General features: G+C 40.1%; 1 protein-coding gene across 4 annotated transcripts in view; it reads left to right on the top strand.

Annotated features, from left to right (window-relative positions):
- The first annotated feature begins 3,158 nt into the window (after nucleotides 1–3,158).
- Nucleotides 3,159–27,725, top strand: part of nedd4a (NEDD4 E3 ubiquitin protein ligase a) — a 47,638-nt gene continuing 23,071 nt past the window's right edge. Inside the window, exons 1-6 of one of the 4 annotated variants that reach the window (XM_069190529.1) lie at nucleotides 3,159–3,321; nucleotides 4,538–4,621; nucleotides 6,544–6,617; nucleotides 10,098–10,176; nucleotides 11,096–11,134; nucleotides 17,862–17,915. In XM_069190529.1, coding sequence (XP_069046630.1) covers nucleotides 4,580–4,621; nucleotides 6,544–6,617; nucleotides 10,098–10,176; nucleotides 11,096–11,134; nucleotides 17,862–17,915 — 288 coding nt within the window. In that variant the 5' untranslated portion in view covers nucleotides 3,159–3,321; nucleotides 4,538–4,579. Of the gene's footprint in view, nucleotides 3,322–4,353; nucleotides 4,622–6,543; nucleotides 6,618–10,097; nucleotides 10,177–11,095; nucleotides 11,135–17,861; nucleotides 17,916–19,717; nucleotides 22,046–27,725 lie in introns of those variants that run through there. The other 3 variants (XM_015343348.2, XM_069190528.1, XM_015343347.2) reach the window with 3 other exon arrangements.

The raw sequence follows: 27,725 nt of genomic DNA, 5'->3' as shown, positions 1-27,725 counted from the left end.
CACGATTACTTTTTCCCAAACTGGAATGTAGAGGATCTCCATTGGTGGTTTGTGGGTTAAACTTGTTCAGTATAGAACAAAACTCTATTGTAATACATTACTTGGAAGTGATCACAGTAATAAACACTCTGCACCTTTAGCAGGTGTCATCTTAAAAAAAAATCACATTTTTAAAGGTAGATGTTCTGTTACACTAATTCCTGCACTGCTATAAAGCAATCCTAATCAAATGCTAACCGAAATATGATGAGAATACAGAAATGGACAGATTATTGAGCTACCGCTTCAATATCAGAGCACACTACACACCTGCTGTATAACATTACTGAAATTACACCAGTATCATGACTGAATTATATCTACAACTCATCCCAAATCAAACTGTCTGAGCAGAGTTTGCTCTGATGTTGCTGTGGTGCTGCTAGGTTCTTTAGTGACATCTGTGAGGAACAGGTAAAGCTGTTATTTTATTACTCATCTCCTATGCCACGGCTGGCTGCCCCTCGCTACGACGCGCTTTAATCCAGACACTGTCAATATATACCCATGCAGACCAAAACTACCTTCTCCTCGGTCTAGAGGTTTTGTAGGAGTAGTGTCCCCTCCCAGCCACTTAAACGCTTTAGGATCTTTTGGGAACGAAAGCGCTATACAAGTACATCTTTCTGGGGAAGTTCACTGAAAATATACAAAATCTCCGGTTATAAACGATATAAGGATGTTCCAGGGCACCACAACAAGCCTTTCGCTCGGATTTCACCGCAGTTAGTCTTAGAAGCTGCTGCAGGAATTAGTTTACACAGGATGGCGCTCCGGGACCTGCTTCGCTGTAGACAATCGCACCAGGAAATGTGAGACGTCCTCGCAGTTGTCACTCTCCTTTTTTTTTCAGAAGGGGGAGACACGAAGGCGCAGCTAGTTTGTAAACACAGATTGCGGCGGATCGGGAACGGGCAACAATGCAGATCTAACGCTGCTGTCGCCATCTGTCTGGAAGGGAATGACCTCAAGAGCGGCCGAGTTTGAAGTTGGTGACTTCAAAGTAGATAAAGTGAGCAGCCTGATTCGTCTTTGAAGAACTCTGTTTAGAAAATGATGCCTGACAAAGATGAACGTGATGTTGCAGCGAAAAATACAAACGTTACGTTATTTTTTCCTCCTTATGGCTCTGTTAGGCAGCGCTGTGAAGCTCTCTAGTGCCCTCTGCCGGATAACTTGCATTTCCAGTTGAACCACAAGCCTTGCAGCGATGCGGTCAGTATTGTGTCTGGCCCAAGAACAAAACTAATGCAAATATACTCACTTTTAATATTAAAGTTTTGTCCAATAATTTTTAAGTCTCTGAATCTTTTGTAATTCGATCCGATGAGTAAGCCACATATGAATTTCATTGAATGTGCATTTGACACTACCCTTCTTCAGAACATATCTCAATTTAATTTATATTGAAATATAGTTTTAATGGAGCAGCATGTTGGCTGCTGGGGCCCTGGGTTCAATTCCAGACCTGGGGTGCTATTTATGTGGAGTTTGTATGTTCCCCCTGTGTTTGTGTGAGTTTCCTCCCACAGTCCAAAGATATGCTGGTATGTTAATATGCCTATGGGAAAACTGGCACTGGAGTGAGTGTGTGTATGTTTGTGTCTGTGTGTGCCCAGGGTGTATCCTGCCTTGTGCCCATATCTTGCCAACTTAGGCTCCAGCTCTCCTGCCATCCTAAACTGGATGAAATGAATGAGCACAATTTAGACATGTTAATTATAAACTGCTAATATAGCAGATAAAGCCAGAGAGCTTTGTTTTGTGATATTTGTTATCTGCTTTCTAATCTATATTTTTTAGCTTTATGTTCTCTTTTGAGTGATAATAGTTATCTGTCCGTTCAGTGCTTTACTACAAAGCAAAGGCAATTGTTTCTTTCAACTTCATCATCTTTTGGCAGTTGTTGGATAGATACCAGACCAGTCAGACCAGTAGGTCCCGGCTCAGCCTGCAGTTGTCTTCTACGAAAAACCACCAAGACTCAGCCCAGCCCCTCTCCTGGAACAGCCTGCTGTGGATTCTCTCCAGAGCACCGAGAAAATGAGCAGATTCCGCAGTTGTAGAATGCGAAGTAAAACTCAACATCCCTCAACACATTAATAATAGTCATTAAGTTATTGTATTTTATGTAGCACCTACCATCCCAAAGCACTTTAGATATAGGAGGGGACCCACGTCATCCAACCCTGACGTGCAGCCCCACCAGAGTAGCGGGTGACGGTGTTTGTGTGCCCGCCACACCACTGCACAGCAGATCAGGTAGGGAGACATTCTGCAGAGAGTGGACATGAGCTAGGACACTGCTCTTGCACATGGTGCCATGCAATCTTTAATTCCAGGCAGGAGCTTTTTAACGTCCCCTACACCACTGTGTCCCTGGCCAGGATACCGGGGCTTTGGCTTGGAAGCTTTTTCACAGGGAGGAACGCCACCTCCTGGTCACAGCTTTGACATCTTACTTCTAAGTATAACATACAGCCGAGTTTATCTATGAGTAATGAGGTGCTATGAAGAAACAAATGTGCATTCCACGTTAGATTAATCACAGCCAGCTGTTGTGAAATTCCCTCTTCCCTTTCCCCTGCTTGAATTTGCTAAAAGATGCTTATAGCACTGGTTCTTTCTACTATATAGCACTTTACCACTACTATATAGTAGTGTAATGTTGATTATACCACTGGTTCTTTCTCTTAAGCATTATCCACTTCTAGTGTTTTTAGGTGTGATCTGCTGATAGGAGTTTCATGTCCAGCTTATACCCACAGAAGTAAACGAGAGTAAACAAGACCATATTAGCCTCTCCTAATGGCTCTTCAGAGCTTTTCTCCCACTGGGGTGACAGTGTCTGATTGTCCACTCAGAGGTGGAATGGAAGTTCACCTTGAAGGAAGAAGTCAAGTGAGCTTTTACAAAAGCAAAATTGAGCTTCTGATCAAGTCCTTCTGTGGCATCCATTAGAGCTGGAATCTAACGTGGAACCAAACATACCCAAAAATGGGTACGGTCAGGCACAGAGCATGTCCGTGCATGTGTAGTTTTCAATCCCATATTGCTGTGGTATGTAAACAAAGACTCCAGAGCTGTGAGAGTAGAAGAAAGACTGTCTGCTCCATGAGCTGCACAATGCAGAACAATGCAACACTCTGTCTGGCCAAGAAAGGAAATGTCATAGGAAGCCAGCAGAGTTTTGACAGAGGAAAAGCCCTCCATGACTAAACTGCCACCAGAGCAAAAAAACAGCCACTGGCGTTTGCTGTGCAGACCGCAGGAGAGATCACGGTAAGAAGCCTGCACTTTTTCAGGCCAGTTGTTTTTTGGTACACTCCGTGAAGAGTTTGTTCAGAACACAACAGGAAGTATTTATTGTCAGTGAAATGAAATAGGAAAGCGTTTATGACAGTGAAAAAGAAATAGAAGTCAACTAAAGAGATTTTTTATTCTGCCTCCATAGCGTGGCTCACCAGTGTTATACAATTATTTCTACAGAGACTCTAACCTACTGTAGCTCCCCCCAGAAACTCATCCCTTCAAAATCAGCATGATTTTAATTTCACTTGAGCCTTTTTTGTCTGATTAAAGCTGTGATTTACTCAGTTTGACCAGTTCCAGCATAGCTCTCTACATGATGCTGGTAGTGTTTTAAAGAGACTTAAAGGAATGGCCTGACTATGTTATTCGATATTAGAAACCATGTAATCTTCGTTTACTTCCTCAATTCACAGTTGCAATTAATCTTTCTGCTAGAAGGAGCTAAAGGAGTTAACACCTTTAGGCAACAAGGGAGGTGTACTGTATGCTATGTGAAATTCTCAGTAGAACTAAAAATAAAATGTGGACCGTTCCAGATAACTACTAAGAGATCTGAGTGCTCGTAACCTTCTCCCCAGATATACACATTTTTATACTATTTAATATAATAATCACCAAACATTACGTTACTGAGATAATGAAGAAATCAAGTGAAGTACTATACAGGTGCGACCTTCCATCAGGAAACTGAACTCCTCCCGAGGTTACATTTCCTAAAATAATTACATTTCCTTTCCGACGTCTTCTAGATACAGAAATACACTTCTGCTGGTTGTACGGTCCACTCTGACGCTTTCATTTAGAAACGCAATGGAAACGGTTTGGAATATAATTGCATTCATAACGATAATAAAGGTTTAATCCTCCCACACCGAGGGTCTTGGGGACGGGCGGGGGTGTACTGGAAAGCGTCGAGTCGCACCAAGAGAGAGACTGCAGGATCTAGAGAGAGACTGCCGGAAAATGACACAGGCGAGAGGAACGAGGAAGTTACACGGCAGCCTGGAGCGGAAAGGACCTTCTTCCTGCGGACGCCACCGAGGGGCGGGCAGAGGAAAGGATGGACACAGAGTAGCTCGTCTGTCAAATCAGCAGCCCGGCACGGTTACATGAAATCGCTGAAAGCGGATGAGAGAGGCAGAGAGATATTGGTGATTTTTTTTTTACTTCTCTTGCTTTACAACAGATAAAAGACCGAAACGGGAGCGAATGTGTTTGAGTTGCGACGATGGCTTCGGTGGCAGAAGTGCGTGGTCTTCAGACCGACGAGGTAACGATTACATTGTGATTTTTATGAACGCCTTCTCTGGTTCATTCTTTACTTTTAACAACTTTGTTTCATGATAAAACGTTGTTCTTGTATTATTATCATTTTTTTTAAAAAAAACATTATGTAAGATTAATTACGTAGAGGCTGTGGCGTTTTCTGGAGTATCATTTTTGTAAAATAAAACCGAAGGTAGGTTATGTTGAACACGTTTTCCACAGCTGTGATTGGCTGTCAAGGGAAAGAAGGAATTTCTTCTGAGCATTTAAACATCCATAGACCTACTCAAGTTCGTTGGCGATGGTTGTTAGAAGTATTCTTTAAGTGGGTTTACATTTTTAAAACAGAACGTGATTTGTTGAGAACTCGGAAAGTGGCGAGTTCTCACCTCGTCTCAGTTGGCTAGCTAGTCTGTTGAGTGTTGTTCATAGCCATTAGGTGGATAGATTAGTCCGCTTTTCGGACACTAATTGAGATCGATACAGTGGAACCGATCCTCTAGCTGGGAGTCTTTTTGCAAACACACGTGAACAGACGTGTTTGCGGAAGCCAGCCGAGGGTCCGGGAGTCCTCAGTGTGTGTTGTGTGGGAGAGGCTGTCCTGGACTTTGCAGGCCTTCTCTGTGGAGCAGAGCCCCGAAACAGCAACCACTTGTCCGAGCTGCTGACGTCCAGGACAGAATAGCTTCCTGCGTCTTTTATCCTGAACATGTCAGAGGAAATGCAGCTCTTCTGTAGTATCTCTCTCTGTCTCTCAGCGTTGACAACGTGATACTGCAGGGCCCGTACTGTAACATCCACATACTTGACTGTCAAAACCTTAAAGGCGTCTTTAGATATAATGAGGGCCTCCTTTTTAAGTAGTTTAATTTCACTTTCTCTTACAAACTGTCTGGCAGTTTGTTGATTAGTCAGGGTGCAGTTTTGTGAAGGGATGTGTTTCTAAAATACCAAGTGCGATTTGTAAAGTACTGTACAGTAGGCCACACATCGTTAGGAAAAATGTTTCTGTTTGGCCTATATAATTCTGGGTAGTTGAGTTTCAGATTTTGTTCAGCCCTATATTGAATAAGTTGTGAAATGTTTTTGTGCCTGTATGTACTAATATCTTAAATTGTGTAAGATCATCATTCTTCCATCTCAGAAATACTGCCAAACTACATCGTATGTTGTTTCTGTCTGTTGCAGAAAAGCTGTTCAACATCTTTTGTCTTTTCTAGAATCTATTACTGCAGTGCTCTACTCTCTAAGGTATCTAAATCCAAACTAAGCAAACTTCAGCATATCCACAATTCGACACCCACAGTCCTGACTAGGTTGTGTGCAAGTGACAATACTCCTATACTGGAGTCCTTGCACTGGCTTCCTATCAGGTTTTGTCGACTTCAAAATCCTCATGCTCACATATAAGACTCTACATGGCTTGGCACCTCAGTACATGTCTGACTTATTGTCTTACTCCCCACCTTGCAATCTTCGTTCATCTGATGCTGTGTTTGTGTTAATTTTATCTCCTGTCTATGATACTGTTTTCTGTTGCTTTAACTGTGTTTTTTTTTCTTACTGTTCCTGTTAGGCACTTTGAGATGATACTATTAAAGGCAGTCTATAAATAAAGTTTATTATGACTTTGGCTTTTGCACAGGACTGTGGTCCATGTTAGCTGTAGAAACTGTATATATTCCTGCGGAGGTCCTATATATTTGTAGCTTTCCATATTGTCTTAAACTGCACGGTAAGAGATATGAAATGCATTACTGCATCATCAGGACAATGCTTTGGAAAAGGCAGCAGTTCCTAACACTGAATAAAGGATTTATGTTCTATGCAGTGGCATTTTATTTGCATATGTATCTACAGTACATTGCCTTGAAAAACAAAGCATATCTTTTAATTGAATGTCAATATGCTGTACTGTCATTGCAGGAGGACTCCAGGATCCTTCGTGTTAAAGTTATTGCTGGAATTGGCCTTGCAAAGAAAGACATTTTGGGAGCCAGGTAAGTTTGTTTTCTTATTCATTAAAAAGTTGCAGGTAGTAGAAATGAGTATCCTGAAAATTTGTAGTGGGTGCATTAAAAGGTTATTCCAAATTGATTTGTAAGTGTAAATTAATACATTTATTACACAGCTCAGAAGGTTGTCATTTTTAATAGAAGAACAGCTAATTAACTGTTGTTCATTGACTAATGAAGAAGTGGCATCTTCATGATTTTCCAATATAGACAGAAGAAGTTAGTGTATTCCTGCTGTATGCTTCACATATGTTGTGTTCTAGAGACAGTTGTTACTGTTGTATATTGGTAAACACACCAAAACATTTATTGCAAGTTTTCCCCCTGAATGAACAAGTTTGGGGTGACTATTTCATTGACCTGAGTGCATTCATAGGTGATTTATAAGCTAATTGTTCAGAGTTGTAATTTTTGTATAGTCCCAGACCTGTTACAGTGCAGTAAGAGGGAGCAATATGGAAAGGTAATTAGGGGATCTACTGTAGACCCATAACTATGAGGTTGTGGTTTCAAACCCCTGGCGAGCATTGCTGTTGTATAGGGCACTGCATCAGAAAAAAAAGACCAGTCGTATACAAGGAAACATGTAAGTCTGTTTGCATAAAAGTGTCAGCTAAGTGAATAACTGTTTACACAGCATGGTTTGTTGTCAGGAGCCAGGATTTTATACAACTTGCCAGTGGAGAGATTCTCTCCTGTTGATGCCAGTGGTGTTCAATAGAATAGAACCCAATACAGTGTTGGTGATCTGAATAGTGCAGCATTTCCTTTAATTCGCTATTGAGATATTAATGGTGAAGTTGAATTTAAACCATCCAGTTAGGTTGTCATCCTTACTTATATACCGTTTACATTTTCTTTTGGTTTTCCTTTCGATGTCTGTGCAAAATAGGTTTCAGCTGTGGTTTTGTTCTGTAGGGCTGTTTAGCCATGCTCTCTCCCAGTGATCTTACGTTTGCAAAGCCATTGTTGCGCAGGCCAGCTGTGGTTTTGGTGCTGTGGCAGATGCTTTAGAAAACAAGTAACATATGAAAAACATTGGAAATGAGCATTCTTGATTCATTATCAGTTCATTAATTGCCCACTAAAATTCTAAGAGATTTAAGTCTGGGTTCCGTGTGTAAAAATGTTTTTATCCTAGGATGCTACTAGTGCATACTTGTATACATGCACAGCTAGTGTTAAATTCTGCTTTATTGAATAGCTTGTTTTCTGGCAAGCTCATGACTTTCAGGGTGTAATGCAATGCTGCAGCACTTGAAATTCAACTGTGCCAAGTAGATTACATTGATTTTTCAGATAGCTACACTGAAATAAGACAGATTTGACACTTAATGAGGGCTAGTGCTAAAGAAATGAGGGTTTATTCCATGGTAAGACTCACTTGCCAGTCTTACCGAAGTGAAATCATGCTTTGTTCATTTCTTTTAAGGGTTAACTTCAGACCTATTTTGCAAGATTGTAATTTTGTTAAATGTTATCAGATATGTTCAATTGTATTCCTACTGTAGATGTTGGCTTATTTAGTGTCTGATTCTGGGCAATTAAAGAACAAGGTAGACCACAAGCTTTGTGCTTTTCACTGATGTATAAACCAGTAGATATTTATTGTTCATTTTACAGTTAGTGTTTTTCTGGTGAATTTCTGACATGTACCTATTGTTTCCAGTGAAAGTATTTTTGTATTTCTAGGGTCGGAATTTTTTTTTGTACTTTGTTACACAGGTGGGCATTGTTGCCTTGCAACACTGGGGCCCTGGGTTCAGTTCTAAATCTGGGGTGCTATCTGTGTGGAATTGTATGTTCTCCCTGTGTTTGCATAGGTTTCCTCCCACAGTCCAATAACATAATGTAAGTTAATTGGCTTCTTGGAAAGCTTGCCCTGGTGTGAGTGTATGCGTGTCAGTGTCTGTCTGTGGGTGCCCTGCCAGGGTGTACCCCACCTTGCACCCATTGCTTGCCAGGATAGGCTCCAGCTCTCACACAACCCTGAATTGGATGAAGCCACTAGAAAATGGGTAGATGTTACCGGGGTTATTATATTGATCTTTGATGTACTGTATTTTCATCACTGGGTTTTCATCACTGGGTTTGAAGAAGTACAAGCGATTATGAGTAGTCATGGCCTTGGCTATTTTAATTAGACTTCTGTACCTGGCCAGAGTGTTTTTGTTTTCAGATTTTTGTGACATTATCGCTAAAGGAGAATAATCTTAAATCAGCAGAGTGTACTTTGAAATGAACAGAACTGATCATAGACTTGTCAGCCACTGAATAGAGACAAAGTCAAATATTTTCCATTGTGTCTTTCCCACAGCTTAAATGTTTTCTCTGAGTTTAGGCATGATACATTTAAAGTTTTTGTAGATATTTGTGTGAGGTTTTGCATTTATCTTTTCTGTTTTTTGCCATTTTGGAGTTTTTTTACCTCTCTCCCCTTCAAACACTCTAGATGTGCTATGTTTCCTTCAAGAGTCACTTTGAACTGTCAGGTCTACTAAAAAATCTGAAACATCTCAAATATGCCACCACACATGATGGTGTAAAACGTAGACTTACTTGCTAGGAAGTAAATTAGTGTTCAAGAAATCCCTGCCAATTCACGTCTCCCTGTTTAAATGAAATCAGACTCTTAACAGTCTAATTGTTACAAAGTTACAATTTAACAATTGCTGGAAAGCACATATAATAGCAGACCCACTCATTTTCTAGACTTACAATAGGGCTCCACTTTGTTTGGGGGGACCTCCTGTACAATTTGACTCCCTAGGGATCCTAGAGTTCTTGCTAACATGTGGAGTGTCTGTGTGGCTGTTACTCTCTTCTGCCTTTAGATGGCGTTGTTTTCAGTGATTGTCAATGTGAAGCATCTGCTTCATAGGTTAGTATTTCTGCTTCATAGGTTAGTTAAAAAGATTCAGATGCAGCTTCTGCCTTTTTTGAACAAGTAAATATGATTTGTAATGGAGGCAAAAAGCCACTCGTCGTAATATTTTTTACATTCTAGTCGCAGCACAGTTTTTATTGTAAGTGTCCCTGATGTTTTGAAATCGGCTCTGTTTTATACCAGTGCAGCACTGAAATATTGTTTTTGTTGTACTAAATGAATCATGGGATTAGTCTGATATACATACAAGTTCAGGGACAGAGATGTTGCAGACACGTGTAAGTTCATCTGCTTTGCAAGTGTTTCATTCACATGTTATCATAAAGAATAGAGCAACCCCTGTTTTCTGGTTCCTATTATAATGTCTCCTGAGCTCCCACACCTTCCCACATGAAAAGGCCCAAGGGGTTTTTTCTTTACAGTCTCTTTAAAATATTAGAGATCAGGTGAAATCAGTAGATTTTTGTGATACAGTAGAGCTGTATCACAAAAATATTTTACAGTAGAAAGTCAGGTGCACATAAAATACATTGAAAATTGGGATTGCAGTGTTTATTACTTTTTTGTTATTTTCACAGTGACCCTTATACAAGAGTGTCTTTGTATGATCCCGTCAACGGTGAACTCACCAGTGTCCAGACAAAAACCATTAAAAAGGTAAGTAAATACTCCCTGCATGCCACAGAATCTGTACAAATAAATCCTGCTAGAGAACCATGGCCTTTCAGAACAAAAACACCTCTTCTTTTCTGTTGAAGGGGAGACTGAGAGTGAAATGGTTTACTTTCTCTGTGGCATGTTTTTTCCATAGATACTCTGTCTATGTAAACTGTGTAAACTCTGGAAAGGCGTGCACCATTGATAAGACCTGCATAATATGCAGCTGGTTTTATCACTTGCCAGCATAAAAGGGCTCATTTGTTATGATGAAACAACTCAAAAGAATACTCTTTTTCAGACTTTACTGGAAAAATTATCTTTATTCAAAAAGATATTTCTGCTTTCTATATACTTTTTCTACATACATTTTTTTTCCACTGGACGTTGTTGATCAATTGATTACAGGTCATTTTTAAAGTCCCAACATGAAACTAAAACAAGACCGATATAATGTAAAGAGGTGTATATATAATAATATACACTGAGCATGAATGTGACAGACCAGACCTGTAACTAAAGTGGCTCCAGGAATCTGAACAAATGAAATGGCAATATTGTACTATGCAGCAGGCTTTATTTTAAAACAAATATACAGTTATTTTTTGACTAGCAGATTTTAAAGCTGCCTACCCAGATTGCTAATGAATTCCAACCCAGACTTAAACCATGAAGCCCTTATATACACCCATGTAAGACTGTACCTTCTAAGCCCTTGACCAATCATATTAATTAATCTCCACCTGGCGAGCCTACTTACAGGGAATAAGAAAGCCTTTTAGGGTCTGTGGTGGCAGGCCAGCTGTCATTGCAGTCCCCTCCAGGAAGACTGGCCTGCCACAATGAGGTTGGAATAGTTGTTCAAAAGATATCTTGAAACACTGCTAAGGAATAAAAACACTATTTCTCTTGCTTTTAGACTTTACATCCAAAGTGGAACGAAGAATTCTTCTTCAGGGTAAGTAATCAGACAGGCTGCAAAGTGAGAACATAGCAGTGATGTCTCAGAGGACCTGCACTGAAATCATGCTTTTTTTTCTGAGTTTTTGCCATGTGCAGTTGTCTAAGGATGGCCTATTTCTGTCTTTGGCACAGTGTTCAATGTCACAGGCCTACTTTGTTGTCAGTTGTTTACAGTTCTGTGAGCTGTTTAGCTTGGGCATGTGAAAGTATTCTATTTTCACTTTTAAAGCATAGAATGGTCAATCTGAGATGTCTGGGTAGGAAGTCTGTTTAATAAGAGGTTACACTCTTGAGGAACTCCTTTGACCTGTCTAGCCTGTATGGTTGCTAATATCTAATCATCCAGCCATTTCAGTGCTATCAATAATATGTCTGGGTGGCATATTTCAGATCCCCACAGCCCTTTGTATAAAAAGGTGTCTTCTGTTCTCAGTTTTAAATACCCTTCCACATAGTTTCCATTTGCATCCTCTGGTTCATGTCTCACTGCTGATTCTGAAGTCCACTGCAGCAAGATGAGAAAAAATGATCTTGGAAAAAGAAATCTTTACACATTTCATTCTGAAAAAATTAAGGAAATTATTTTTCTTTGATTCCATTACAGTGGATTAAAACATAAGAAAGGTTTGAGGAGCCAAATGGTCTTATCTCATTTGGAACCAGTCTGGTAGTTAGCTTACTGATGCAAGGCTCTCATCCTGTCTTTTCTTGAAAGATGCCAGTGTATCGGCCCTAGTGACACAGTTGTGTAGCTACTTCCAGACTCCCAAAACCCTGGTGGAAAGTATGGAACATTGCAAAGTGCAATCCCCTTTTTGTATTCTCCTTGGTACTGTCTTTGTTGCAAGTAGTGTAATACTGCCAGCAATTTAATATATTTTCATTGGTGTTTGTCTTTTTCATAAAATATTACTCTACACCATGTAAAATGTATTCTTTTTGTGTGAAATTGTCTTGCTTATTTATTAGTGACACTGCAATCAAAGTGTTGTGTTGCTTTGTTTGTCACTGACTGGACCAGTCTTATTCCGGGGTCTGAGCCTTGTTTTTGTCACAAGACTGCAGGTGATGATGTACATTAAAAAACATTTACAGATCTTTTCCTGCCAGCTAGAGATTTAATAAAACTGTCTGAAAGCACCTGCTGTGTAAAACATTATATGATTACATTCTAAAGATGGACTCCATTACACAAGCCAGGCTGAAAGCAGGGTTTGTAGGCCAAGCAATGTGGAGCAAAATGTGCATTCCTTTGGCTTGCAGTTAGTCGCAGATGGATACAGCAGGATTTTCAAAATGAAGTCTGTAAATGTTTTAAATAATTCGTACTGACGTTGTAGATATCTTGTTTCTACTTTAAAAATGAGCATGCCTCATCTTCCACGTTATCGGGGGAAAATGTATACATTCCACATCCAAAACCTCAGTAAGTTCTCAAGTAAATACAAAAAATTGCATAAGTTTGTGTAACGATTAAATTTATGTAAAAACATAAATTGGTTTAGGACAGAATCAGGGAATTAAAATGAAGTTATATTTACAGCAATCTCATTGGAATTCTAATGCAAGTGGAGTACACTTGTTACAGATATAGATTTGATATCTAATAACTTTCAGAAGTACTGAAAACCATTTCTGTTAATCGAAACATGAAAGAGTCCTGTCACAGCGTTCTTCACCTGACTGAAACATATGGAGGACCACAGCCTTAGTCTTTTTGTTGTAGTTGTGGTTGTTGAAATGTATTTCTTTTGCAACCATCGAAAACAAAAAGAGGAACAGAAAACCACATTTGCTGAATACAATCTTGCAATTTTAAAGCTAGTTTGTCAAGATGTCAAGAATTTATGCTGTCAGTTGAATCCCCTGTAGCATGTATCCCCTGTAAGTTCCCAGCATTCTGCATTCATCTGCTTACAAGCATGCTTGTTTGAAGAAGAACACACCTTCCTGTGGAAAGGGTTAGACTAGGGTCTCACACTTGATGCTTGGAGGGTGTGGTGTCTTCTGTTTTTTGTTTTGCTCCTGTTCTCAGTTATATATTTGGTCTAATTACTTAATTGGCTTCATTACTGTAATAACTCTATCCAGGCTCTGGTGTGGTTTGTAAGTGTACTTTTATTGAACTTAATGTCTTGTGTAACCAGCGCTAAATGACAAAAACCCTCCAGGAGCTGAGTCTGAGACTCATGGGTTAATGTAGTGTAGCTCAGTGGCTCTCAGCCCTTTTCCTGGAAGAACACTTTCTGCCTTTTTTCATTCAGCTGAGCACTAAATCACCAGTTTTAATTGATTTGTTTAATTGTTGAGATTTAACGATGTTTCTTCGGTCGATTCAGAGACTCAAAACACACCCTGCTACATGGCTGCTGCTGTTCCCAGCAACATCGGCGCACAGAACTTCACATACTCTCAGCTTGCTTGATATTATTTCTGATTAAACAGAAGAGACATTGATCAGTTTATGAACAGACACAGGTGGGAGTGACACTACTGCGATGAGTATATTTCCAGAGGTCCAATTGGTTCCATTTCGAGCAGTTCTGAAACTCAGCAGCTGGTACAGGGTTAATGCCAATTACAAATCTCATTTGACCTATTAAGAGCTGAGAGCAAACGGAAAACTGAAATCAATGAGCCTGTGATTAAGAACCAGCTGGAGCAAAAACTAGAAGTTCCTCCAGGACTAGGGCTGGGCACCACCGCTGTGGCGCAGTCTTTTTTCCACTAATGTGAAAAATGAAGCCCATTTCCGTTAAAAAGCTTTTGGAAATGTAATATTATAGCTTGTGTGGTTTAAATCTCTCACCATCTTCCCACTGCTTTTATGGGCTTTATATATTTTAAAAAATTTGTGGAATTGTATTTTTCAGTTTTTAAAAAAAGGAGATTTGATAAGAGTTTTTGAAATGGGGTGGGGGATTACGGTCCTGTGATTGCTGCTGCTTTCGACATTGAAAGTTATCGCAATCGTCTTTGCAAACAAGGGCAACTCCCTGAGTATTAACATGTGGAAGAGATCAATTCCTTGCTTGTTTTCACTGCCTTCTGATTAATAAATGCGATAATAAAATGAAAAAAAGTATCGTTGGTGTCAGTGAGAGTCTTGCTGGGCTCATTACGAAGTGAAAAATATATATGTCATGTTCTCAGTTCTACTTTACACATACACAGTAATGTATATGGAGTGGAGGTAGGATGTTTCCTGAGGCATGATTTGGACTCCATTCAAAAGAAATTCACCCAGGACTTGCTGAAGGATATGTAGGTTGGATCTGAGGCTAGTTGGACTTCACAAGCTAAAATATTTTAGGGACTGGCGTAGAGTTTCATGTGTTGTTGGATGTATTTACAGTGTTCTCTGGACATGCTGAAATTAGGCTGCACGTTAGCCAGATAGTTTTATAATGATTGCCATGTGAAAGGATGTGGTGTCTAGGCACCACATGGTTATTTGAAGAGTATTAATCAGTGTTCGGGCAAATAGGATTAAGCTGGTGAGATGAGCTCTTGGAGTGTCTTTGCCTGCAGTGATCTGTATTAGGACTCCTACTCATTAACACCGTTTAAGGGGGATTCTGGCGTAGAGGCGTTCAGTCATAATCCCACAGGTGGTAGCTTCACACCATTGGCTTCTCGGCCAAACACAGACACCAAATGTCTGAACCTGCGGTTCCTCTCATTCTCATTCTGGTATGTACAGTTTCTAAGATCTAGATTCTGATGAGATACTGTTGAAATTCAATTTTACAAAAGACAGAATATGTATAATATGATTAGCATACACTGAATAACTTGCAAAGGAAATTCTAAGAAGACATCAATGAAATTAAAGATATTAGGGCATTCACTTGTCACACTACATTTAATTTAGACATTTTGATTATTTTTGCAGGTAGAAAAAGACAGTACAAATGTAAGATTGGATGTGTTAAAGTTATGAAAAAGACTTAAGCGTTCATGTTGATAGATCATTCAAAACTTTTAGACTTTTCTAGATCTAGAAAAAAAATCATGTCACAAGAATATATACTTAAATCTGAAGTTAAAATTGTACAGTACACTAATAAGACTGCATTTGTATTATTGTGTACAGTTTTGGTTACTCTTGAATCAATAAAGAAATGTTCCGCATGGACAGAGAAAAAAAGGCAAAGAAGTAACACTGAAAATTCTAACATTCAAAATTCTTGAAGGCCCTAACACAGTTTTCATAAAAAAATGAAAACTGTGTTAGGGCCTTCCTCAGAGCTGGAAGCTAAACACAAACCAGAGGGCACAAGTGTAAACTGTATATAAAACTGAGAACAGGAGGTCTTTATACAAAGGGTTGTTGGGGTCTGGAACATACTATCCAGCCATGCATGGCTGGTTGAAGTCGGTACTCTGGCTTCTTTCAAGAAATGCTGAATGAGATCATCGAATCGGTTATAGCTTCAAAGTGGTTTTGTCTATTCCGTAACCCCTTTTATTTTCTTATAGTTATTTATTTTTAGCTTTACAACAAGATAAACATCTGTTTATTTTTTTCCTTCCTTTTGGGTATGGGAAACACTAAAATGCACAGCAAGCTGCTGATAAAAGGATCTGATTCCAGAGTGTGTTCTCTTTAAATTTTTAATAATGGTAGTATAACTGTAAGAGATTAACAGGTGTGAAATTCAACATTTTTATGTCCCCATTAAGCAGTCAGCTATTTTGGTGTGCTTGTTAGAGTTCAGATTTGCATCTGGTCAAAGGTTTAGGGTTACGCATTAAATCGTACAGTTTTAAAGACATGAAATAATGCCAGTGTGGTAATTATAGATTTAGCTGCCTGAGAGCTACTCTGTGTCTTGTAGTGTCAGTGAAGAGGAGTGAGTAGGACTCTTGATTCCTAACTGGAAGGTTGTGGGTCCAAATCCTAGCTGGGGCACTGCTGTTGTACCCTTGAGCGGGGTCCTAGCTTCAGTAAAATTCCAACCCTGTGCAAATGTACAAGGCTTTGAATAAAATTGTCAGCCAAGTAAATTAAATTATTCAGAATACTTCCATTTCTTGGCCAGCAACCATATCACCCTGCAGCTCTCAACTGGCTACCCACTGAAGTTAAGCAGGGTTGAGCGTGGTCAGTCTGGTCTTCCCAGGAGGGAAGGCACCCTTCCTGTGGTCTGTGTGAGTCCTAATGCCCCGGTATAGTAGTGGGGACACTATACTGTAGTGGGTGCTGTCTTTCAGATGAGATGTTAAACTGAGGTCCTGACTCTGTGGTCATTAAAGATCCCTGGGCATTTCCCGATAAGAGTAGAGAGTTATCCTAGTGTTCAGGCCAAATTTCCCCCCAAATTGTCCCCATGTATGATTGGGTTGCCCCTGCCCTGCGATGGACTGGCGTCCCGTCCAGGGTGTACCCTGCCTTGCGCTCGTTGCTTGCCAGGCAGGCTCCAGCTTTCTGCAACACTGTAAGGTATAAAGTGGTTCGGCAAATGCCATGACATGACTTCCATTTCCTCAGTGCACAGTAGCTGTTAGCAGTGAGAAAACCGGATCACCCAGTTGAGAAATTACCAAAATTTAGTGGCCAAACTTTTTTCTGGATTGGAGGTCTGTGGGAAAGTAAGAGAAAGAGGAGCCATACCTCATGGTGGACAGAGAAAGTAACCCTGAAGATGCTTAATGAACATCAACATGTTGAGCTGCTTGTAAACTCTTTATTTACTCTTTAATCAGTGTAAAGCCAACTTCAGGGTCTTTCCTCCCCCCACATCCTAAATAATGATATAATTCCACAATAGCCACCTGAGAGGCTTCAGCCTTTCTTTAGGCAGAACACTGAATTTGTGGACTTTTGGGATGCATTTGTCTTGTTTTGGGTACTGAATGGATTGAAATGGTCTCCTGCCTTTCCAGTGCTTACAGATAAATGTACTGGTTTGGAAATTAACTTGAAAGGTTTCTTTTGTTTTGTTTGTTGTCAGATAAATGTTAAAAATGTCCACCAAAGGGGTGTAGGCCTAATATTTCATTACAGTGCTGTCTTTCTTTCTGCCAGTGTAATATTTATTTTCACATGCGTCTAGACAAAGTCTAGACAAAATAACATGAAATGCTAATGTTTTTTTTTTTAATTTTGCATAGTGTCCACTACAAAACAGGAATTCTGATAATAGAATTTCTTAGAGAGAAAGGAAAATGTGAAGTGGATGAGAAAAAGAGTTCATGTTACTCTCTGTGTGTATTAGACAAAAACGGTAGCAAATGAACATAGAGTATGTCTCACTTCATACTGTTTCTTTATTGTGTTATTGTCTACCTGATATTTGGTTGAAATGTATTAAATTCTACTTTATGTGAAAAACAAAGATATGATTCAGTACGGGTGGCACAAAGGCATTGTGGTTAGCATTCCTACCTCGCACTGCTGGGCCCTGGGTTCAGTTCTGGACCTGGGGTGCTGTCTGCCTCGAATTTGTGTGTTCTCTCTGCGTTCACTTGAGTTTCCTCCAAGTGCTCGGGTTTCCTCCCACAGTGCAAAGACACAATTGGCCCTGGTGTGAGTATGTGTTTGTTTCTGTGTGTGCCATGTGATGGACTGGCATCCGTCCTTGTGCTCATTCCTTGCTGGGATAGGCCTGCAGCCCTGAATTGGATGAACTGGTTTGAAAATGGATGGCTGATTAAATACATACATTTGCTATTCACTACTTGTGTACAGCATGTAAATACCAATCTCTTTCTTTCAGGTTCATCCCCGAAAGCACCGCTTGCTCTTTGAAGTGTTTGATGAAAACCGTTTGGTAAGTTTATTGTAAACATAGTCATGTTTTGCATTCACAAAGCCCACTATAACTCTTCATTTTTTATATATTTGTATTCATGTATTTGTTGCTGTGACTGCGGATAGAAAATTGTGTAGTTCTTCCTGCATTTTATTTTTGTTAGGAGTTTGAGAATAATTATTTGAGAACAATTACACGTGCTGGACTTTTCAGAAAAACTGACATCTTTCACACATTAGAGTGCTATGCGACGAATTAGATAATCTGGCTGGATAATTGACTGTAGTTATTGTATCATCTTTTTTAATATGAAAAATCATTTAGTAATACTGTCAGATTTCTAAGCCAATAACTACGTAGTGGAGTGTGCTAATCATTACAAAAATATTTCAGGATTTTGAGTATGCTAAAAATAACATTTTCTTTGACTTGGTGTATTTCTCAGGCTTGATTTTACAACAAGGGTGTGTTTTTGTAACATCTAGAAGCAGTTTCAAATACTAAGTTTTGGATAAATGTCTCTTTGTATATAGTAGCATGGAGTTCTCATCGGTTGTGAATTAATCAAAACCTAAATGAAAAATATAAGGTTTAGAAGTATATCTTTTTTTTTCTTGTGAACCCATGGGCTATGCCTATAAATATCTCAGCTATTTGGTGTGTTAACTTGCAATGAATGACCCAGTATACCTTTTATTGCATTTTATTGCTACAAAATGCAGGTAAGGGAAATGGAATATGCTCGGGGGTGTTATTAAAAGTGTAAATGAATGTGTTGTCAGCACATTAAAAGCAGTAAAGTATGAACATGAAATGTTTTTTTTTATGTTACTGGCCACTGTACTAAATTACCATAAAGGTTAAATAAACTCCCACATAGGAAGATGGCGTTCTGTTTCTTATTAGCTAAGGAACCTTTCTCACTAAGAGTTAATAATAATACTGTTCTTTTTTTCCCTCTTTGTCAGTCCTATTGTTTAATATGGCAAGAAACTTTTTTGCAAATATGCAAGGAAAAAATCTGTAAGGGGAATATACTTGATTTAATTCACAAATGCTCTGCAGCCTTGAATAATGAACAGATGTTGAAAGTGTACGTGGAGGAAAAATTTATAGATGGAGTTTGGGTCTCCTCAGATGTTATTAGTGTGTTTGGACACCCCGGATTTAAAGAAAGTTGTATAGGCTGTGAGAGATTTGGAACCATTCTCAAGAGTAAAAACCAAGTGGTGGTGAGTCCGGTGAGAACATGGCAAGCTCTTCAGTTTCCCAGCTCCAACATTTGGTGTCGGCTTTGATTAATACTTAAAGCGGGCAGGTGGTTTGCCAGTTGTGGAATTACGGATATTTAAGAACACCCTACTGAGAATCTTCCAGGGCTCACCGCATAATAAGGGGGTGAGCAGTCTTGACGTTGCCTTTAAGTGAAATGGCTAAGGATTATCAAATAGGGTTCCGTTATGGGATATTTCCATCGGCTGAGTCTTTTAGAGGTGCTAATGGGTACATCAGTGTTGAGTGCCGTGTCAATTTGTGTCAGGAAGTGTTGCTTCCTCTCTGTAGGGTTTAAATATGATTCCCAGTTATGTAGCTCAGACAAAAGAAATATAAGGATCTACAGTAGCATAAGTAGATAGACAGTAGAAAGGGTTTCAGATGTCAGTAGATGTGGTGAATGTTTTCCTAAGATATTCTGTAAAAATAATAAATTCTTTTTTAAGGTTTTGAATATTCGCCTTCATACTGAAAACTTTATTTAGTTTTATTTTGGGCTTTATTAGGGCAGTGAAATGGATGATTTTCAGCAAAACAAGTTTCATAGCTGGGGTAACTCATTGGAGAATGCTTAGTGTAAACATCGCTACTTCCAGTGCTTTATCTCTTCATCAAAGGGCTTCACAGGAAAACAGACATCATTTTACAAGCGTAGTTCATTTGCAGTTAGTAATAACTACCAGTAGCTTCCTGCATATTTGCACAATCCCAGTGGTTTTCTAGTATGGATAGTATTTGGGAATTCAATCCTTGGTTTGATACTGAATTATGCTGGACCTCATTCTTCCTGATTTCCTGTAATTCTATCCCAACGGGTAAAAATATTAGTGGTGTTACGGCGCAGCAAAGAAACTTCAGACACATTGCTGCTTAAAGCAGTTCTAAAGGCTCGGCTGGCCTGGAGCAGAAGAGAGAAGTACTGTGGCGCTTGAATGTGAAATGCTAGAAGATTGTTTTTTTTGGGCTGGATTCGTTCGTGCAAATTGGAGAAGGTATAATTGAAGCGAGGTTTTGGCTTGGGTTCAGTACAGCAGCTGAGCTCTGCCTTTAAAGTTGCTACAATGCTGTTCTCTGTGACTGAATGTACCTTGGCTCCTTAAAGATACAGACCATTAGGATTTGTGCAGTCTCAGGAGCTATTCGTTTGGTTGTGCTTACACTTCAGAGTTCATCTGACCTCCCTGGCTAATAACTTCAGTACAGCCACGAGAGGAATGTAAGTTGTCACTGGAGCTATTTCGGCTATGTACAGCTACTAATGATTGTAATCACAGAACAGGATCCGAAGCAGTTGCTTTGCTTCTTTTCAAGTGGGTTTTGCTATGCCTTCCACTCGCTTACAGGATTAGAAAGTAAGACAAATGGCACAGCGGCTTCGCTTGCATTTTGCAACCAGAAGGAGCAACACTGACCCTTTATCGGAGACCTGCAGCAATGGCGTGGAGAAAAACTTCAGCGTGTCCTCCCGGAGCCCTTCAGAGAGCAGAGGGCAGAGTTCGATTCAAATGAAGGTAACTCCAGGGCAGCTGGCTTTGCCTCCCTTGTCACCAGAGTTTGGAAATTTACAGCGCTGCTCATCTGTCTTTATACCTAAGGTAAACAACAGCAAAAAGAGCACTTCTTTGCAAATTTCCCTGCAGCCTCGCAAACTGAACGGAGAGCTGGAAAGTTGCATCAGCCCTGCGGCTGTTCATGATGGCTGTTTTATTCGTGCTTCAGGTGATGGAAGAACTTGTTCAAACAGCAAACTTGTCAGCGATGACACAGGTGCTATTCCTCACTATCCCGCTGCTGATCATGCTTCCTGTAATGAAGGTGAGTTTGGATCTTGTCTGACTGGTACCAGGAATGAAGGCACCTCTTTCAGCTCTGGCGCAAATGAAAGCAGCACAAGCAGTGGGGATTCTGCGTCATGTGCGAGCCCAAGCATAGATGGAGGTTCCTGCAGCAGCAGCACAACTAGCGATGCGGGGTACTGCAGTGGTAGCAGTACATTTTTCGAACCTGACATCCCTGAACGCCCAGCAGGGCCTGAAAGGACTTTCACGAGACGAAAGGCCAAGGTACCGCTGAGGCGCTGCTCCTCCTTAGTCATTTTCCCACGGAGCCCCTGTAACACGCCGCCAGCCTCTCCAGTTAGCCCTGGGCCTGCACCGATGCGTGGTCCATACCAAACCTCCCACCAGTTCTCACTGACTGCCGGCGAGTCTGCACAAGAGGACGATCAGATTGCATCCAAAGGCTCCATCGCAACAGCGCTCAGTGGCTTGCGGTTGTCTAAAAGCAGCTGTCCCACTGTGGAACTCAGGGACATAAGGCCACTGCATCTCAACACACCAGTGCCAGATAAACCCAGGGAAACTGACATTGGTCAGGACTGTACAGCTGTTTGTGACCGATCAGAACGACACGCGAGCATTTTGTTGCATTTCTCTCGGCAACGGGCAGTTGCCCAGGAGAGCGTGAGGACAATGACACAGGGGCAGCACAGCACTTCTGAGCAAGCTGTTCAAGGGCCGGGACTCGAAACTGAACCGCTGTGCCGCCACATTAAACTCGTCCGAAGCACATCGGCATATCTCCCATTGCAGAGGAGTCCTGACTACCAAGTTGGCTTTAGGGCAGAAGACAAAAAGGAAGGAAACCAAGGTCGTCATCATGCTCTGCAGAGGAGCCTTTCCCTTGAGGTGCCATATCAACATATTTCATGCCATGTTTCCAATCCCAGGAGACATAATTCGAAGACGGGACCCCCTCATGTACACATTCATTTGTCTCCTGGGGCTGAAGGAAGGGTCTGTGGTTCCCTGAAGGAAATAAACAGAAACTCAAAGGCTGACAATGATACAGGCAGCCCTGGCAAAAGGGACAAGGTAAGCTGCTTTGTTCATGTTCCTGGTCTGTACAGAAGAGTAAAAAGGTCTCGAGGTTCAGTTCCCTTTTGTCACGAGACAAAGTTTACATGTAATCTTTCAGCACAGTCTGGTATCATAAATGGGAAGTTGTGTTTTAGATACCTTTGTGAAACAGTTGCCCATAAAACTGTTTCACAACTGTGGGAAAAAAACATCAACCAAAAAATAAATACACATTATAGTTTCAGAATAGTATTAAACACCTCTGCTCTTTTAGCTAACATTCATGCAGCAAATACAGTAGAGTGCCTGCCGTGCACCGATTATGTGCACCAGATTTTTACTGATCACTCATGAGAAGAAAACCGAGAACAACAGATGGTTACAAGATGGTGAGGAAACTGTTGATAAAGGTTTATGGTGATTGAGTCCGTCTTTTGGTTCTGCCACAATGTCAGTGTTAATGTGTCATTTTGACTTGGAAAAGAAACATTTCATTCTTAAGTTACTGCAGTTTAAAAACCACATCCCCTAAAAATTTCCGAAACCTGCTGAAGTGATAGGAGAACAAGTTGGTAGCTTTTGTACTGTGCTCTTACCTCGGTTGCTGTTTGCGGTTCTGCATTTGATTTCATTGTTAGAACAAAGACTGCCAGCTAACTCTGCAATACACAGACCGTCTGTGAGCTACCTTCAGGTGTGTGTCAGTGGCGTATCCTTCGGGAACAGAAACCGTAGCCACTTTTTATGTCTGTGATTAACCTCTTGTACTGCAGTTTGCAAAGAATTTGGTTCATAAATGACAAAACACTAAAGTTGCCTTTTGTAAAAGCAGCAGGATAGAGTAGGAGCTGTAGCTCAGTTTTAATGTTGATGCAGTTAGGCTATATACAGCTGCTGCAAACATGCTATGAAATGTTTTTTAAAGAAAAAATGTAAAACTAGTACACACTTGTTAGAATACTTATTTTTTAATTGTGATGTTTTGGGTCTTTAAATTAGTTATAAACCCTTCTACAGTGTTCCTCCTAAAGTAAAGCAATAAATTAAAAGGAGTAAGTCTTTAGCCAGTGGGAATGCAAGTACCGTTTCTCCAGTTAAATGTCATAATGCAAAACATAGGTCCTGTATTGTAGAATAGATACTCAGGCGCTCTAGTGCAGTTTTATCAAGGAATAGATTTATATCCCTAAATTACGCAGATGTGAAATATGAGCATTTGCATAGTTACAATCAGCTCGTATGAGCACTGGATATTTGAAGCCAGTACCTGTTGGTTAAATAGCTGTGAAAGTAATTTTACCTCATCTAGAACATTAAACAATACCAATGTGGACAAACATTTGATGGGAGTTGAAAGTTCAGCTTTATTAATTTTCATGAAGGATGCTAAATACTTAAATCAACCCCTCCTGATCCTGTTTTGGAAATGAAGTAACTAATGTGAACACAGATGGCTTTCCTTTATTATTCTGTTAACACTTTTTGCGTGCACACTTCATATATTTATTCTAATTTTAGCTGTGAAAAGAGACCCCGCCTATAAATAAACAGCCTCAGAAGTATGTCTCTTGACTCCAGATAGTCTGGCCCATCACAGCGATACACAAGCCCTGGATTCAAATTTAACAGCTTGATATTAGAGTAGCTCTCAGCCATGTCAGCCGTTTGTACACTGGGGTCATGAAATTATATCAGGGCCTGGGTGATGCAGCCCTGTGTCTGTGGCACACTAAAAGGGCTGCGTGCTGCTTTTCCCATGTGTCTCCCTGCCAGCCCATGGTTGTAAAGCACTGGGTAACAGACTTTCTGTGTTTAACAGCTTGTCACGACCTGCTGCCTTAGGAACTGGCTAGAGGAGTCACTTGCATTGCAGTTGCAAGTGCTAAAATACAGTTTAAAAATTTTGAACAACTGCTCAATGTTTCATTTCTATTTCAGACTTCTTGTAAATAATAAAATAATAAAAAGATCCTATCCTATTGCAGGATGAAGTGATTCTTAATTTTCATAGCAAGGGTGTGTGTATGGTAGTGTATGGAGCAAATCTGGAGTTTTGTTATGCTCTGTAAAATACTGTTTTAGTGTTGTCTTTGTGACCTAGAATGAAGTCAGCACCTTAAGAATGTTTTTATTGATAGGACAGCCTATAACATTCATGTTTAAGACAGCTGATCTTACCTATAAATCCTTCAGGTCTGTATGAATCTTCCAGATTCATTACATCTGAGTTTACAGCTTAAAATGATAATATTGGGGAAAAAAGGCAAATTCCACCTCTGTTACTGTTTATATTGTTTTTATGGTTTTTAGCTGAAATGCTCTGCACATAGAAGATCAAGCGATCACAGAGTGTTAACAGTTACTGCCATTAGATGATTACTGCTTTAGCAGGTTTGAATTCCTGTGTTTTCTGTGCCGAAACTTCTGCAGTAAAACTGCCTGTTCCTGGCAATCTAGCGTGACGAGAAAAATGGCACTGCCTTTTTTTTTTCCAGTGCCCTTACAGATCAGCCATGCAAAGAGGCCTTTGTTGTTTTAAATTGGAACCTGGCCACAGTCACTTTTTCTGTGGCTACTGGGAAGAAATGTAGTCTGTCAGCATTGTGCAGAATGTCTGGGTGTTTCAACAGGAAGAGTGTTGGTTTTTATAAGGAATCCAATAAAGGCTTTATTTTTTTTAAACAATAATAGTGACGATCAATGATTTTATCTTTTCTATAGGAGTTGATACTTTATATTTCTTCCCAATAAAAATCTTTCAGGTTCATGCTTTCAGCATTTACCCTAACAAGGGCAGAGCGATCTAAAGACCACCATAACATTCTTAGTATTATGTATACAAGAGAATAAGAAGTAAACGCAACAGGCCTCAACATTCTCTTCATGCTCATACCATTGTTGTTACATTTTACTAAAGATCTCATCTGAAAATGTCTGCATTTATTGTTTAGCCTAGCACTGTAAATACAAAGACTAGTTAATGTTTATCCAGTTTTTTTTAAGCTGAATACATGTTAAATAGAAATAGTCATGAAAGAGAGGTACAGTGTGAGTTAATTTAGGAATAGTAGGGTTTTAATTCTTAGAAGTTACAAGTTACAATTCTTAAAGTTAAAACAGTTTCAAATCCTGGCTCATCACTGCCAATAGAATATATTTTTCTCTTACTAGGTCATGGGATTTTTTACTTCTTGAAAATAAAGTATTTTGGCTATAGCACAATATATGTTTGTTACTGTAATCTCTGTTAATTATTTCTAAGCTCTCTGCTTTCCCATTTATTCTGTTTCATTCTGTATTGTATCTCTTGGTTATACATTATAATGTATATTTCTTGGTGCTTACTCACGTTTAAGAGGGTGAATTTGCACTTACTTTATTGCCTCATAGATTCAGTTGTTTTTCTTTGTCACACCTTCAAAGAAGAGACGGAACTTACAGACTTTTAGTTGACAGAAAAATATCTGCATTGATTTGTAAAATAAATTATTTGAAATGCTCTAGGATGTATATGTGATCTGCTGCTGAAATGGCAATTCACAAATAAATGTATGTACATATTTCCCAATTTCTTTTTTTTTCTTTTTTCCCTGCTGAAATGCTCCCTGAAAACAGTTCCTTACCACTTACTTCCACGTGCTTTTTGGAACTGAACTGCTTAATAAGCATCTAACAAAGCTGACTTTGTCCCAACTTTGCTTCCCCATCTTTCTGTGAATTCCCTTGCTCTCAACAAAACCTTGATCTACCCTGACAATTCCAGTACCCCAGCAGCCCACTCCCATGCTTGTACCCTATCCCATTCCCCTGCTCTTTTTGAATGTGGGGTCACAGGATTGCTTTTGTCCTTTCTGGGCATGCTTTGCCCCAGACACATCATTGGTGAAATTTCCTCTTCCTCTCTTTTCTCCTTCTCCTCGCTCTCCCATCTTTTCCTCCACCGTCAGCTCTCATTGTGACTGTCCACTGCAGCTCCCATTCTGCCTAGCTCTTACCTTCCTTCCTCTGTGGTCTCATGCCTGTAAGCCCAGAGAATGTGTCAATGCAGACCCTACACTCTTCTCTACATGTACAGCACCTCATTCCTTCTATCCACCCAGTTCTCACCTTGCCCCCTCCTCCCTCCCCCATGTCTGGCTCTCCCTCATGTTTTGTCAGGCTAGATCTAACCTGCACTTGAAAAATGAAAGAGCTCTAAATTGCTCACTGTCTTGTCACTGTCTTCTACCAGCAATCTTTGTAAGCTTGTCTCAGACTTCTCCTTCCTTCTCATCCCTCTTTGTCTATGATCTCCTGATTCTGTCTTCTCCTGAAATCTTCGCCTTAACTTTTTCTTGCAAATGCTGACATCTGCAAGCTCTTTAACACTTCAAAACACTTGCATAACACCTTTCTTAAAAATGTCTCCCTCCCTTTCTAAAACCTTCAAATGTTTCTATCTCCTCTGTCTTTCTACTGTATAGCACTCACTACATGGTCCTTGCATGTCTGGTTTTCATTTGACAGAAACTTACTTTTCTGTTTCCGATTCCTTTCATTCAACTTGTACTGAATTTCTGGTGTTGCTCACACATAGTTCTCCTGGTCTGCTGTAACCACTTGCTCTCTATCCACTAGTGTCCTCCATGTTTCGATAATGGATCCCCTTAGGTCTGTACTCCTTTTACCTGAGTCCTCTCATCTCTTCCCATGACTTTTGTATCAATAAAATTGATAATGTTCAAATATGTCTCTTTTCCCTTTTGACACTCATACATCCTCCCATATCGCTGCTAATCTCCGGATTACATCTCTTAGATGCACTTTCATCATCTTAAATCAATCCTTTTAATGCCAGCTCCCCTTGTCTGCTTCAATTGCATTTCCCACTGCTTTTTCTGAGCAACATTTACAGAATCTGCCTCTTATTTACTAATTATTCTAAACAAGTCTTAGTCCAAACTCTGGTACTTTCCTCCATAGACATCTTCCACCCACTACAACCTATCCAGATTTCTGTTGCTTGCCTTGCCTTTTCTCTTTCTTACTTTGTCATGCTGCTACATTACTCCATAGTTTTCCTGTTGATGTAGGCATCTGATTCAAAACCCTGATTCCTGACAGTTCTGTGTTATTCATGTCACAGTTCACTCAAGGGGGAATGCAGATTCCACCTCTGTACCCAACTTCGAGACACTTGTCTTTTTAATGCTGCATAACACCATACCAGAGGTTCAGCGCACATTGGAAGAGAGGTGCATCCCTCAACAAACAGCACCACATGTCTGCCAGTGCCCGGGAGGCCACTGGGGTTTTCTGAGAGCCAAGAGTTCTCTGGCCAACTAATCCTACCCTAGCCTCTGTGGCGCTGTGCCAGGTGTGTGCTGCAACTTGGGGGATATCTGTCACAGCCATGACCCCAGCTCAACCACATACCCACTACACTTGTCTTCCATCAGCTTCTTCCATTCCTGTGCTGCAGTGACCGACCCACAGAAATCTGCACCGCTCTGTGTCCATCTTGGACACCTTCTCAAGTCTCACCTGTTTAAACAACCCCTGTGATCTCACAGATACTTTCTGAAATAACTTCCTATTGCACTGATGTTTTTAATTCTCAACTGGTAATTGTTCTTATTCACTGCAAACTTGAAATATTGACCAACTGATTTTTTACTTTAATCCTGAGAAAGTCATTGGACTGACAGGTTATGGG

This window comes from Lepisosteus oculatus, chromosome 5, assembly GCF_040954835.1.
Source record: "Lepisosteus oculatus isolate fLepOcu1 chromosome 5, fLepOcu1.hap2, whole genome shotgun sequence".
Lineage (NCBI taxonomy): Eukaryota > Metazoa > Chordata > Actinopteri > Semionotiformes > Lepisosteidae > Lepisosteus > Lepisosteus oculatus.
The sequence above is the reverse complement of the archived record's forward strand: the minus strand, read 5'-3'. Positions and strand labels throughout refer to the sequence as shown.